We start from the raw sequence: 15,732 nt of genomic DNA, 5'->3' as shown, positions 1-15,732 counted from the left end.
TCATAATGTGAAAGAAAAACCTGATATGTTCAGGGATATTTATTAGTGTTAGTTGGAGAAGAAAAAAAAAACAATCAGGGAAATTTATTAATATATTTCATAACCATTTCTTTGCTTTGTTTTGATGATCTCTGACCTTCTAAAATTAAATTTAATGAAAAACATATAAATAGAATGGTACTTATATATGTGACCCGGCAACACCAAACCCCAAAACAGTCACATGGTGTGATTTTCAGTTTGGGTTAAATAGTGTTACGAATTTAGATATAGGCCTATGTCTGTACCATGTGCATAGCTCATTATTATTTCGCTGTATATTATTGCTTGCTGTGCAAGTCAAACTTGTCCTTCAGTAGATTTACGACGTTGTTTTTCGTCCTCGAGTAGTTCTTGAATTTCGATTGCGTAAGCCCAGGGCCACGCTCGTCTAGAGAATCTGTCCTCGTCTTACGTAATGGCAAGGACAGATACTCAGTCGCGTGCGGCCTCCGACTGACCCCGAGCGGAGGCCAGACTTTGTCCTCAGTTTGAGGACAGACTCTGCCCTTTAGCTCGAGGTCGGGTTGTGTCCTTGCTGCTACAAAACAGCTCCCTATATAAAGCCAGGGATTCTAAAATCGAGAGACTTCAATCTCCAGAGTTCAGACTTCCTAGTCAGACTTCTTAGACGGACTTGTTAGACAGAGTTCGGACTGACTTCTTGAGACTTCTCCTCGTACTCCTTTCTGCCGTTTTTCGTAATTCACTGAACCTGACTGTATACCAAGTTGTCATTATTTGAAGTAATAAACATCGAATGGAACTGAAACTCACGAATACTCCATTTCTTCTGTTGAATTTATATTGCATACACGCATGAGCTCGAGTGAGAGAGATATTGAGCGAGAACTGAACGAGAGCAGTCTGAATTAAACACTTGTAATCAAATTTCGTTACACTGGTGGCAGCGGTGGGATTTGGACTTCAACACGGACATCGGTTTGATGATAGCTGGCGACCATATTGACTTTTCATTGAACAGCATGGCTACCATGAGGAAAAAACTGAGATTCCGAAATCGAATAAAAAGAATGTATGATTCAGGGATTCATGCATCTGTGCCTCTTCAGGTATAGGAATTTCGACCGGTATGCAGCGAAATAACTGACTATAACGCAGTATGATGGCTATGGAATGATGTTGGGCGTGATTGGTTTCTTCGTGGTCGTGACTTCGACTTCGTGTTGATGCAGTCTGCCCCGCTGGTCAATGTTCCTGTGATCATGGCGAACGTCAACTTGTTCTGGGCCTCCGTGACGACGTCGTTGGGTTTGTTATCCCAGCCATGGAGAGTCACTCTCAGGAGAATTTGACGGGGAGTAGCTGAGCATATACAAAATTCGTCACCGATGTCGGGATTGTTAGTAGTGTAACCGGAGCTGCAAAAGTGCAGGATGACGAGTCGACGATTTCAAAGGGAAGCCGAGTGCCTTTTATTTTTTTTTGACGGTTGCTGCATTGGGTGCCAGCCTCAGAAGGGGAGCACAGCAATGGCAACAAGAGGACGCAGTGCATGGCCATTTATTTAGTAGCAATAGTTTCGTATGTGTAGGGCCAATTTATTTTTGTTCATTTTATTTGTCGAGAGCATCGGTGTGGAAAACGGAGGCAGAGAGTCATCATTTGGATAGCGTTAGAGATCTCGGCATCGTATTAGTTTTGTTGGCGAATTTTTGTGTAAGCGTCGGAGAGAATGAGAAATCATTATATCAGTTTGGAAATCACGGGACAACCTCGAAGATACCGGAGCAACGTCAATCATTCATGTCCATGATATTGCGCCATGTAGAAGTGGAGGACCCGCCGTAGATACTTGATTGTCAATTTGTCATGTGTTGGGAATATTGCGAAGTCGACATGCTGAGTCAATGCTGTTACGTGATCCTTATGGAATATCCTAAAAATATTCTTATTTCTGATTGAGTTATCTGAATTCAGTATAGAGGCGAGTTTATACAACCACGAGCTTTATCATGTTTATGGAAGCAGAATTATCATTACAAATTTCCCGAATATAATGGAATATCAATGTGAAGCCAGGATTCCTACACAGAGTCACTCTCGCTTAAACTTAAATCAGCAGGACAAGACATCGGTCCTCGTCGACAGATCTGGACATTTATTCTAACATTTCAAGATAAACTGGGACTATTTGATCATAGATCGAGGAGACTTTGATAGAGAACTCTGTTGTCCGAATGAAGATTGCGCGATTCTTTTACCGAACTTTGTTTCATTGTTGAAACTGTTGTTTTGAATCTATTTTGTACATGTTATCAATTGTATATTGCATTTGCATTCTCTTCTCTTGTTCCTCTCTCCATCTATTTCCCTATCACTATGTCTTCTCTATTACCTCTCCTTATTTCTAGCCCTCGGCAACAATATGCCTCCCTTTATACCTCTCGATCCTTATAATTATCTTTCTTCTCTTGTTCCTCTCTCCATCTATTTCCCTATCACTATGTCTTCTCTATTTTTCTGTTACATATTTCTATGATGTGATTGAGATGTTTTAATCTTTTAATCGATTTTTGTGCATATAGTTGAAACTCAATTCGTTAGCGGCCGCGTAGCCGTTATCTTGGGAACGTATTTTTGTGTGTTAAGTTTAGCACCCCTCGTTCACTGATATTCTTTTCGGCCTGTACGTCTTGACATCCGAAGCCGTCATATTGCTGCTAGAGGCATGGTGATGAGTAATCACAATGATCGCGTTTTTTCGGATCGCGTGCTGCATTTCTGCTGACCAAGAGTGGAAAAAAAAAAAAAAAATCGGACACGTGGCCACTAAATTTGCTTCGCAAAAAAAAAAAAAAAAAAAAAAAAAAAAAAAAAAAAAAAAAAAAAAAAAAAAAAAATTGATACTGTTGAAGCGGCTTTCATTCTGCTGCTTCAGCAAATCTTGACTAAAAAAGATGTCAGTGTCAATAATTTTACAGCATTTCAGTAGCTTTTGTTTTTGCTATTTGTTGTTTTCAATTTCATATATCTTTTTGCAACCTGAACGATTGTGTAAATAATTAGGTCTGCTTTGACGTTGTATTTTTAGTATTATATTAGTTCTCCTCGACTTTTCGACAGTTACTTGCGTTGTATTATAGTAGCTTGTAAGGAATACTTTTAATGTCATACGTAGATTTTCGTTTTACTATAGGAGGTCGTGACTTCATGACCCCGGAATTATATGTCAAACTCACCAGAACTCACCAGAAAACTAAGTTACGCTGTAACAAGCAATTAAGACTGTACTGCTTTGGTAGACAATGCCGTTTTTGAGACTTACACATGTCGTCTGTCAAAGTGCTAAGGCCACTTCTGCAAATTCATTTTATTTTAACCAAGTTTTCGAATTCAGATTTATCCCTCATGTGCTTCATTTACTCGATATGTCAGTTTTTTTATTTTAAATTCGTTATGTACATTATGGTGCAAATCTTTTGGTTTAACATGACTGTAATTCTATTCTTTTTATCGGTCACTGAGGACAGTGACTTTTTAAGGAGAGGGGGAATAGTGTTACGAATTTAGATATAGGCCTATGTCTGTACCATGTGCATAGCTCATTATTATTTCGCTGTATATTATTGCTTGCTGTGCAAGTCAAACTTGTCCTTCAGTAGATTTACGACGTTGTTTTTCGTCCTCGAGTAGTTCTTGAATTTCGATTGCGTAAGCCCAGGGCCACGCTCGTCTAGAGAATCTGTCCTCGTCTTACGTAATGGCAAGGACAGATACTCAGTCGCGTGCGGCCTCCGACTGACCCCGAGCGGAGGCCAGACTTTGTCCTCAGTTTGAGGACAGACTCTGCCCTTTAGCTCGAGGTCGGGTTGTGTCCTTGCTGCTACAAAACAGCTCCCTATATAAAGCCAGGGATTCTAAAATCGAGAGACTTCAATCTCCAGAGTTCAGACTTCCTAGTCAGACTTCTTAGACGGACTTGTTAGACAGAGTTCGGACTGACTTCTTGAGACTTCTCCTCGTACTCCTTTCTGCCGTTTTTCGTAATTCACTGAACCTGACTGTATACCAAGTTGTCATTATTTGAAGTAATAAACATCGAATGGAACTGAAACTCACGAATACTCCATTTCTTCTGTTGAATTTATATTGCATACACGCATGAGCTCGAGTGAGAGAGATATTGAGCGAGAACTGAACGAGAGCAGTCTGAATTAAACACTTGTAATCAAATTTCGTTACAATATATATGTATTCCTGCAGGATAGTCAAATTGTACTCTACTTACATTTTGTGAAAGAATGTACTCTTTATCTTATTTCAAAAAGGTATTTTGGCAGTGTGTTGTTGACCTATATTATGTTTGTTTGATTTTGAGTCTGTCTAGTGTTGTAATTTTCATTTCTTTACAACCCTGGCCCACTGGTCTCACTTATATCTCCTATAACTTTGAAATAGAGTAAGCTGTTGTATTGATACATAGACAAAATAGAGAACGGGATGTGCCTAACTGATCTGTTACAAGATTTAGGACAATCCATTATCCCTTTTCAGAAATTTGTATCGAGTTTTAATCCTCTTGTTGTCATCTCACACAATATGCTTTCTCCAAGTAATATTGTTTCAGAACAGACATTTTTCTCTTTTTTAGTTGGGTTAGGGAATTTGATGAATAATAAATATTTGATTTTAAAGCCGAGAATCTTGGCTTAGAATCAGACCTAAAGTATCAAAATAATTTTTTTTTAATCTGGCAACTTTTTGATGGTTTGTTGGTGCTGGGTCACATTATTGACACACACTTGAAAAATGACGTCTCAATAATCGTATTATAAACATGTTAATAAATCTCAAGTCAGACTAAAGGTAAAATTTTGATTTAAAAAAAAAATTCTGGTGATTGGAATGACCCCAACCTATGTTGTACTAATATCTTTCAAAGCCAATAGGAGGAATCTAACCGTAAATATAGTCCTAGTGCAAGAGGATAAACAAGAAAAAAACCAATTTTGTTTTCTCTCCACGAAACCTGTGGCCTTGACCAACTGTCTGTATTATTATCTTATATTATGAACTTTCTTTTTTGATCATGCAGCCCCTTATTTGCGTACATGCCATTTTCTCTGGGTGCTCGATCCTGCATTGGCCAGACGTTTACTATGGTGAGTAAATCAGTCAAAGTAGTTCAATCTACAAGCCGGACCCCCCCCCCCCCCCTCCCCTCATGGACAATATAAATCCCATAGCAGTGAATAGTTGTAAAACATGATTTTTTTAAGGAACTTGCATATCCCATACCTCTTTTTTGCATTATGGAATTGTGAATATAACTTGACATTAAATTATCATATTATTTGCGTTTCATATGAATCATGCTTTATGAGGGCTGTCGGCTGGAAACAGTCATCAGATGAACAGAAATGTTTGATGTGTTCATAATCTATATTTGTTTTCCTCTCATCTCTTGTAATGGTATTGAATGAAAAACGAAACAAACATATTTTCAATTGTTTTTTGTATCCATCAACTAGGATATATTTTCAACCATTGATGAAGATTCCTTTTGTAATTTTGATTGTATTCCTATTAGATTGAATTCAAGGTGGTCATATGTAAGCTCATTCAGCAACTGGAATTCCAACTTGTACCCAACCAGAGCTTTGAGTTTGTAGAAGAGACGCTCACTTTCAAGCCCAAAGATGGCTGCAAAAGTTACATCACAATGAGAAACATTTGACATCACAATGAAAAACCTGTGACATCACAATAACAAAACCTGTGACATCAGGATGAGAAACCTGTGACATCACAATGATAAACCTGTGACATCACAATGATATTAGGGCACATTGTGTGAGGACAGATAATATTGTTTTATATTGGGGATTTGATGTATTATTTTTAACTACACTCGCTAATGCCTAGGTCACAAATAAACCGGGCCCCGTACGATTTTCCCTATCCGGCGGCTTGCCGTGGATTTAGAGACCGTACAGGAACCTTCCGATTTACATTCTACGGCATGTGTGGTCACATATTCTGCGGTGCCCGTGAGGTGCCCGGTGAAAAATGGTAGAGTGAAATGCAAGGCACCTCGGCAGGGTGCCGGCCGGTAAGCTTACGGGCTGAATTTGTTGAATTTGTTGAATTTACCCAACAAAGTCATGGGGGGCCCGTCCGGGCACCGTCCGGAGCCCGCACGGAACCCGTGAGGTGCCCTACGGACCCTTTGCAGGCTTTCTACGGCCTAACGGTCAGATAAAAACGCTGGGAGAATTGGGAGCAGCCAACTCAGCACCACGGCGCCTGTACAGCTTAAAAAACTGTCCCGGCCCCCGTAGGAACTTTGCGGCTGGTTTTACTCGCCGTACGGGCCCCGGAGTGTATATGTGAAAGCCCCATTAGGAGCACTCTAACCACTAATCATTGTGCAGTTGTGCACATACTAACTCAAGGTACCATGATATTTGGATCACTCGGGATATGGTACCCTTTATGCACCTTAAAGGAGAAGTAATGTAGATGAAGATGCTTTTTCATGACAACACAAGTATAGTGCCAGAATAGTGCCAGAACTCAAACCTGTGGAGCGCCAGGAGGGTCAAATCTGACTCACATGAGCGCTATACAAGAACCCATTATTATTTTTATTATATGGATCTCTAGTCAAGTATCGCAAAAACTCTCCTGCAATACCTATACACAATGTAAAGGGGGGAGAGAGGGATAGTATGATACCGCAGGCCTCTTTAAGGGTTACTCTAACCCAACTATTGTGGTATAGTGAGAAAACTTGATTTTATCTTTAAGGTCATCTTAGACTAGACAGAGAGGGGCCTGTGTACTTTGCCTCATTACGCATATTCAAAATCCACAAACTAAATAGTTCAAATTGAGAGAGTTGTAATAATACTGAATCTGGATTGCTTATGGAGATGTAGGTTATTGATGGTATGTTTTATTAAACATATCTTTGTTTAGAAATATTCAGGTTGCAGAAAGACTAAATAATTGATTTAGGCGGAAGGATATTAAGAGAGTGATTAGGCAGTTTGGGAAGAAAGTTTAGGGCACTGTTCAACCAACTCAGTGAGGAGAGGTGATTGACAATCAGAGTTTTACCGTAGAGTATCCAAAACATTTCGTAATTCGGTCGAGGTATGTTAATTGATTTTTATGCCTCCGTTACGAAGTAGCCGGAGGCATTATGTTTTCGGGTTGTCCGTCCGTCCGTCCGTACGTACGTACGTCCCATTCTCGTGATCGCGTTATCTCTATAACCGACTGATGGATTCCTACCAAACTTTGGTCATGTATGTAACGTGCAGAGCCAATGAATTGAAAGCATTTGTTTACATTTCTATATCTGTTATCTTGATTCCTTTTAATGTCAGAAGTTGAAGTAATATTGTAATTTTACTTAACGTTTGATTCATTTATTTCATTGGTTTGAGTCTTTGATTTAATTGGTTCAGTTATTCTATAATGAAGAGTGACAATTTTAGTTAAGTATAGATACAACATTATTCATCTGTGTATTGATATACTTCATGCATTTTTACGATCATAAATAGGATTTAAATTGTTATGATTAGATTATCGCATTATAATGTTTTGATAATAACAATTTGATGGTATAGTTAACTAGTTATTCATGCGTTGTATATGTAATAAACTCTGGAAAGTAGTTGGTATTTTATTCAAATTAAAACATTTCCCTTATAAGATTTTATTAATGATATACAATGCATTGTTTTTATCACAATTAAATTATTGCAATATTGTTTGGGCAAATTCAAATGATTATTGTATGAATAGATTATATAAATGACAAAAGAAGGCAAAATAGAGCTACCAAGTGTTCCAAGCAATGTTATGTGTAAAATAATATTCCATAAATCCCTTGTGATATTCTTGTAGAAATTCATAAATTTTTTTTTTTTTGATTATGAGACAAAATAATTTTGTTTACTTTAATGTATAACATTTTGTGTGTGAATTATAATCAGGTCTTTTATTTGTGTGACCTAAGGTATGTTGATTTTTATTAAAAGTGTTTTTATTTTAGGGAGAAGCCTGTACTATTGCCCTTTTCTTGTTTTGCTTGTCAGAGAAACTTGTAGCCAAAGTGGCACACATGAAACTTTATGAATTCTAAAAAAAAAAAAAAGGGGGGGGGGGGTGTCCTGACCAATGAGGCACCGGAGCTTGATATGATCATTCCTAGATCTGCCAGTGTTAATTGTGCAGCTATATCAGCTGGTGTTTAAAGCCCCACTGTCCTACTTAATTGTAGCTACTTGCTCCCTCTATGTAGGAAACTTCCCCAATCGGCATCTGTTGGTCCCCCATGATCCTCTTTTTCTTATGTTAGTTGAGAGCTGAGTTAATGAGATAGCCCCCCCCCCCCCCCCAAAGTTTTGTTTTTAAAGACGGGCCCCCACCCCTGGCAACAACAAAAAGCAAAACGATAGATTTACCCTTTCCTCTTTTTTTTTGCTCAAGGGGGAGGGGTGTTGAGTTTTTTTTAATAGTGCTCACTACCCTAGATCCGCCACTGATGATGACAATAATGATGATGGTGGTGGTGATGATGGTGGTGGTGATGATGGTGGTGGTGATGATGATGATGGTGATGATGATGATGGTTACGATGATGACGATGATGATACTGCAATGATAAGGGGTGATGACGATGGTGGTGGTATGGTGATGATGATGATGATGATGATGACGATGATGATGCATGATGACGATGATGATAATTGTGATGATGGTTATGATGATGGATATGATGGTGATGACGGATGGTCACTGGTGATGGTGATGATGATAGTTATGACGATGATGTAGATGATGATGATGATGGTGAAGATGGTTATGACATCATGGTATCATGCAGTTTGATGATTTTTTTTCCCTCAAATTTAAGGGTTTTTGAAGTGCAGTTCTTGTGTGACTATTTTTAGGGTACCGGTACTCTTTCTCCCAGGCCAGGCGAAACTGAAAACTAATCAGTCTTTTGCCGCAGATGACGCTGTTGTCGTACGCTGAGTGCCCTGTCAGTTATTATTTTGCATAGTGGCACTCGATTCACGTATAAAACACGGTAGTCCAGCGAAATCAAAATGCGGAAGTGGATGGACATGCGCATAGTATGGGAATTTACATTGACTGCATTTTGTACACAAATGATCAGACAGAACATGACCGACAACATCCACGGTCGACCATGGACTACATGAGAACTGTATTTGGCCAAACGGTAGCCAGATAATTATTAACGGAAGTCTATGCCTAGAATGTCTTGGGCTGACCGGCCCTGGTGTCTGAGAACCTTATTTGTCATTGATGAATTCATTTGAGCATACAAGGCGACGTCGACTGATGTTTTTGAGGAAATAATCTGCTCCAAACGAAGTCAAATCTGGGCTGGCATTGATTGGCACGTTTGTTTGGAAAGACTGGAACTGTGCTAAAAATAAATTTGTCAGTTCAGTTATTATTATGCAGCGGAACATTGATACATGATACTGAGAAGGGTAACAAGAGGTGAGATCCTTTTCTATTTGATCATGACATGTTGATGATACGTCTCCTACATTATATTATATAGCCTAGCCCTAGACCCTAGGCCTAACGTATTATAAAGAGTCTAGATCTATCATCTAACTTAGTCTAGTACTACGCCCTACGGTTGGCTGTCAGTGCAGTGTCAGTCTAGATCTACTGTCTATTTTAATATTTAACTCTTAATTTTTATAAAAATAAAAAATGGGTCTAGAATTAGAATCTAGATGAATAACTCAGACTAGACCTCTGGCTCTAGATCATATCATCATACTTAACTTAGATCTAGATGTAACTCCAGGACTTCAGCGGGTGCACATAGTGCATAGGGTCTTGGAAAACATTTGGCGCTTGTTCAGAAACGTATCCAAAATTTGGATACTTTGAGATACCTAGACCGAATAGAGGTCTAACGAACGAAAGAGACGGGAAATTCGGTCTAGGAGATACCTAGACCGAATTTTCTGTCTCTTTCGTTCGTTAGCCTCTTATTGGGGTAGGGTCGGCCGGCTCTCTCTTTAGAGACGGAAACTGTCTACATGTATACACATTCCCTTGATAACGCCACGGCCATTTCAGGTCGTAGCGTTTTGCCCCCAAAATCCCCCAAAATATCATTTTACCTCGTGTATATCCAAATGTAAATTAGGCCTAGGCTATAATACATCGGTTCCACTTACTAACTTGATTGAAATAATCCGTTTAATGCCTGGTCCCTTTTAAGGAAATTATGGGTCAAAATCGACATCCATGTTGAAAATCTTGCAAGCCGTGTTAAACTCTCGCTGCCGGAGTCGTCTAAATCAATCTCATCCCTTCTAGTCTACCCCGAAGGCAAAAATGATTATGAGGGAAAACCTGTGATAACGCCATTACGAACGTGTAGATGGCGCACAGTTTTTCCTTCATAATCATTTTGCCTTCGGCGTAGACTAGAAGGGATGAGATTGATTTAGATGACTCCGGCAGCGAGAGTTTAACACGGCTTGCAAGATTTTCAACATGGATGTCGATTTTGACCCATAATTTCCTTAAAAGGGACCATTAAACGGATTATTTCAATCAAGTTAGTAAGTGGAACCGATGTATTAGCCTAGGCCTAATTTATATTTGGATATACACGAGGTAAAATGATATTTTGGGGGATTTTGGGGGCAAAACGCTACGACCTGAAATGGCCGTGGCGTTATCAAGGGAATGTGTATAGACGGTTTCCGTCTCTAAAGAGAGAGCCGGCCGACCCTACCCCAATAAGAGGCTAACGAACGAAAGAGACGGAAAATTCGGTCTAGAGTAGGAGATACCCTACTAAAAATGTACCCAAAAATGAAGTAAATATTCATTAAATGTCCAAATTTTCTTGTTATTTTTGGAGTATTTTTCAGATAAACGTAGATATTAGTTTACACCTTTTCACAGATTTCACAGCAAACCGCTGTACAATACAAGTGCATACCGATGGTGGGTTGCGGGCGGGCGGGCCTGTGTGAAGTTATCTACCGTAATGTCTTAGATCCTCATTACGGTAAACAAAAACACAATGAGGATCATGTATATCTAATCCCACATTCTCAAACACAACAAACATTGCAAACTACCTTTTGGTGTTCGCGCTTTGCTGAAGGAGTCTTTTACTCATACAACATGATCATTCAACATCAGTCAATATGGAAATTTATTGGTGGAACCTGTGTAAGAGCTTTGCTTACCTACCACGTGTTCCTGATGATATTGAACTGACATGTGATTTACATGACGAAAACATTGACCACAGCTGAGAATTAACGATTATGATCATGGCTGGAAACGCAAGTAATGGTCTTGTTTATGATAAAGGCTGATTTCACATTGCCAACTCGATTTTGACAACAAAAACAACAGCTGAATTCGTAGCTATTTACAGTAATCTTGCATTACACTAATTGGTGTTGTCCTAAAGTGTGTATGTGTATTATTTGCCTTTTGTCAACTTTAGAAAGTACTTGCTACTACATTTGTAAATACTACTGTACAGTAGTACTGCGTTGAAAGTACATGTTCATTGATTTTGAATATTGATTCAATTTGTGTCATTGCATAAGGGAAGGTTAGATCGAACAAGGTAATCAATATTCCCTGCGTGGAAACATTCAAAGTAACGATTATTATCAATGTTAAAATGGTAAAATACCTCCCCACTTTCACACTTGATGAGCTCTCCGAACACTGCTGACACTTGTTGCGTCACGCATGGTACCAAATTAGCATAAGCAAACAGTGTCCCATAACAATGCACACATTTTCAATGCCTCTTTCGTCATCTCCTTTTCACTAATTTTTCTTACTCGACCAGCATCATTGTATTACTGTTTGAACACATTGTATCAATTTGAATTTTGGACATGGTTTCATTTTGATGAAAAAATGCAGCATTTAAAAAAATTAAGTAATCAGTTGTAGCTTCACTATAGATCATAAGAAAGACGCCATTGTACATTCAGCTGCACTGACACATGCTTAGCATTTCAATCGGGAACAAACATCGTCCATGATTTCTATCATTTGGCGAACTTTGCAGTTCAAAGTACATGTACATGTAGACTGATATTTTGGTGTTTTTTAAACCAATCATTTATCCTTGCCCTGAATGTTTCTAAGCAAAGGGTTATTATTATCAGCATCAGCATCGCTTCCCTTTTAAATTTGTGTGAAATATGTTCAATCAAAATCTTATTATTGAAAAATAATTCTACTGAAAATATGTTCATTAGTTTATAGGACGTCGTCTGATTACACAGGATCAGTGTCTGATGTGATGCCATCAATTCAAAACATCGCTTAATTTTCTGGCGAAGCGCTTGTATTCCAAATCCTGAGAGGTGATCTTATTTGTGTTGTCCGATATGCAGTTGACCTAAAATTTATACGACTGTCATCTGTATTATTATCTTTCTGGTTTTTACTTTCTAGTGATGCATTACTGGCATACGCTGTATCTATGATTTTCTTTGATTGTCTACTGTAATTATCTTTAGGCTTACAATACATGTGAATGTTAGTAAACTAAAAATATGTGTAGGGATTTGTTATGAAATAAAACACCCATCTTCTTTCCCTATGCAATGTAATTGTCAGGAGTATGAGTACTGGCAATGTCCTGGAATCTCCAATGTCTAGCGATGTTGATCTTCTTCACTGTGTATTCAGAACCAAGTGCTTTTGGCTGCCTGATCAAACATAGAATCAGACATAAAATCAGAGTTTATTTTGGCTAGCCTGGTTTCCAGGGTGACTAATCATTTCATACCGGTATATGGTTGTAAGGTACATGTACATGTACATGTACAGTACCCCTCAAAATGTTGTTAATGTCTAAGGTGAGGTCTTACTCTTTTGGGTAAAAAAGAAGATATAGCAGTCAACTTACATCTTTAATACATTGTACAACTGTAGGTTTGCTTTGGATGAGTGCATTTAGAGAAACCAGATTTTTGTTTTGAATGGGGTTTTATTGCTTACTACATACCGGTAGTTGGGGAAAAAGGGGAGAAAGAAATTCACGTTCATCCACGATTTCCGGCGCACATGCGATCTATACCGCTCAGCACGCTAGTACAACTAGTAAACACGGAAAACCGGAAATCGTTGTGCATGATGGGATCGGAATATTTGACTCTGTACTTCTGTCTAATGAAGACGGTCGCAAACTATCCCGCTAGTTGGGATATACATGTAGTGGGATATTTTGCAAACTAGACCGAGATACATGTATCTTGGGATATTATGCACTTGTCATTTGTAAGACGCACCTCTTGACCCCCGGGAATGGTGCGTCATGGTTGCGTCATGTTCCCCAAAATCGCGACGCACAGTACCGTCATGGCCGCAAAATGTCCGTCACAATACTGACCCATATGTGCGTCATAGAAAGTCACTTTACCACGTTGCGTCATTTGGTGTGTCAATGGGACCGTCACTTTCTCCAAGCAGAAGTGTTTCTCAAATGTGCGTCATTGGCTAGTCATTTTCATGAAATGGTGCGTCATATGTTTGACTCAAATGTGCGTCGATGGAATGTAATGGTGTGTCACTTTCTGTGACGGAAGGTGCGTCATGGTATCAAAATGTACGACTCACATCGGTACAATGACGCACCATTCCCGGGGGTCAAGAGGTGCGTCTTACAAATGACAAGTGCATTATCCCGACCGGAAATCGTTGTGCATGATGGGATCGGAATATTTGACTCTGTACTTCTGTCTAATGAAGACGGTCGCAAACTATCCCGCTAGTTGGGATATACATGTAGTGGGATATTTTGCAAACTAGACCGAGATACATGTATCTTGGGATATTATCCCGACCAACTATCCAGCTAATTTGCTATTTCGGTCTAATGAAGACGCAAATTAGCTGGATAGTTTCGATCGGGATAGTTCAAATAGCTGGATATTTGGCAATCTCGAGATAGTGAAGACACGCCTAATGAGGTTTTGTACAAAGTACATCCACCACACCTACAGACTGCGTACATTTCAGAGAAGTACAAATGTGCACCGTCCGTTGCCCATCAAGTTTGAATACCATTTTTATTACCTCTTTCCATGAAATGATTGTGACAATATGATTTATATTTATACTCTTGACAACTTGATATAAAGTAAATATAAACGTCAAAGTTGTTTTTCAGATATTAGGCAGTAGATGGTAGTAAATAAGTTAAAATTAAATGATTCAAAGACTGACTTTTTTTGTTGCTGCTTCAGCTCACTTGTTCAGTTTGACCTTCAAAAACAATAAGAAACTTGGTGTTGTATTTGATTCTCGCATATATACATGTACATCTGGTTACAGTGCGTAAGGAATATTGCTAGAATCACAAGGTTTATTGACCAGTCTGCCTGTCATAATGCTGTGATTTCTTTAGTTCTATCCCGTATTGATTATTTTAATGGGCTTCTCTCTACCATTCCCTCAACTAAATTGGATCGTGTGCAACGGCTACAAAATTGGGCAGCCCGATTGATACTTCAGGTTTCTAGGGACCATCCATCTCAGCCACTCTTGAGCTCATTACACTGGCTTCCTTTGAAACAAAGAATACATTTTGGATTTGAAAATACGCTTGTTTGTCTACAAAATACTCAGTTATAATCAAGCTCCACAATATTTAGATACTTGTTTGAATTATAGTAATATACTCCTACAATGTACATGTACATTTGAGGCCAGTCAGTGATCCTCTCTGTCTCACATATTCAGTTACTTGCACATTAGCCAGTGATAGGATATTTACTACATTTCTGTACCTGCTTAAAAATACTGGAATGATCTACAACTTACATGTAGAATGAGAGTCTTCATCAGTTATTACCTTCAGAAAGGCCTTGAAAAAACTTTTTTTTTTTTGCAGTTTGTAGTTGTATGATTGTTTTTCTTATTACATGTATAAGAACACATTTCCTGAATTATTAATCTGTTGTGCTTTTAAAAAGGTTTAAGAAGCACTTCATACATTATATACTCATCCATCTCTCAGGAAAACTATTGTACTTGAATTGATTGCCCTACGTACATGTAAGGCTGTGCATAACCGTGTAATGAGGTACAGTACTCGAGTACACTCCAAGGCTTACAGGCGAATACTCAGATACTCGGACGCCATGTTTGTTTGTTTTTTTAAAGTTAAAAAAAAAATTAAAAATTGCCACCCCCATACTATGGAAGCAGTATCCCAGGTCTGTCTCCGAAAACTCACGCGATTTACATCGATTTGCAGTTGAAGGCGCCGATTTAATATTAATAATAATAGTAAACAATGCTGTTTTAAAAACCAAAGATGACAGACTAATCCATTTTCCTCCCGAGTCCAAACAGGAATCTGGACATTTGGTCCCAGTTTCTGAGTGGTGAGTTGACAGTGATTGACCTAGGAAACATTTTTACCGACGATACAATGCCGGTGCTCTCCTGGGCACTGGGCATGGGTAAGCGTCGGCCTGGATTGTGCCAGGTATAGGGCGGGGGGGAAAAAAATGGCGCCCGAGTATTCGAGTACGAAAAATCGTACTCGAGTAGTTTTTTGAGTTATTTAAGTACTCTTCGCAGCCTTACTACAATGTATGTGTTTGTCAGGCAAGCAAATTGCAAAATATTGAAATGGTATCCAATATGTACACT

General features: G+C 38.8%; 2 protein-coding genes across 3 annotated transcripts in view; both read left to right on the top strand.

Annotated features, from left to right (window-relative positions):
* Positions 1 to 8,077, top strand: part of LOC753779 (cholesterol 24-hydroxylase) — a 33,478-nt gene extending 25,401 nt beyond the window's left edge. The window contains exons 12-13 of the mRNA XM_030974658.1: positions 5,099 to 5,165; positions 5,594 to 8,077. Coding sequence (XP_030830518.1) covers positions 5,099 to 5,165; positions 5,594 to 5,740 — 214 coding nt within the window. The 3' untranslated portion in view covers positions 5,741 to 8,077. The remainder of the gene's footprint in view (positions 1 to 5,098; positions 5,166 to 5,593) is intronic.
* Positions 8,078 to 8,834: 757 nt separating this feature from the next.
* The window catches only part of LOC100893905 (dnaJ homolog subfamily C member 22), a 30,694-nt gene continuing 23,796 nt past the window's right edge, over positions 8,835 to 15,732 (top strand). Inside the window, exon 1 of one of the 2 annotated variants that reach the window (XM_030974660.1) lies at positions 8,835 to 9,555. The gene's annotated coding sequence lies outside the window, so the exon portion shown is untranslated. The remainder of the gene's footprint in view (positions 9,556 to 15,732) is intronic. The other variant, XM_030974659.1, reaches the window with a different exon arrangement.

Source organism: Strongylocentrotus purpuratus, unplaced genomic scaffold (genome assembly GCF_000002235.5).
Source record: "Strongylocentrotus purpuratus isolate Spur 01 unplaced genomic scaffold, Spur_5.0 spur5_scaffold_7, whole genome shotgun sequence".
NCBI classification, from domain to species: domain Eukaryota; kingdom Metazoa; phylum Echinodermata; class Echinoidea; order Camarodonta; family Strongylocentrotidae; genus Strongylocentrotus; species Strongylocentrotus purpuratus.
This window is presented reverse-complemented; position numbering and strand designations above follow the sequence as displayed.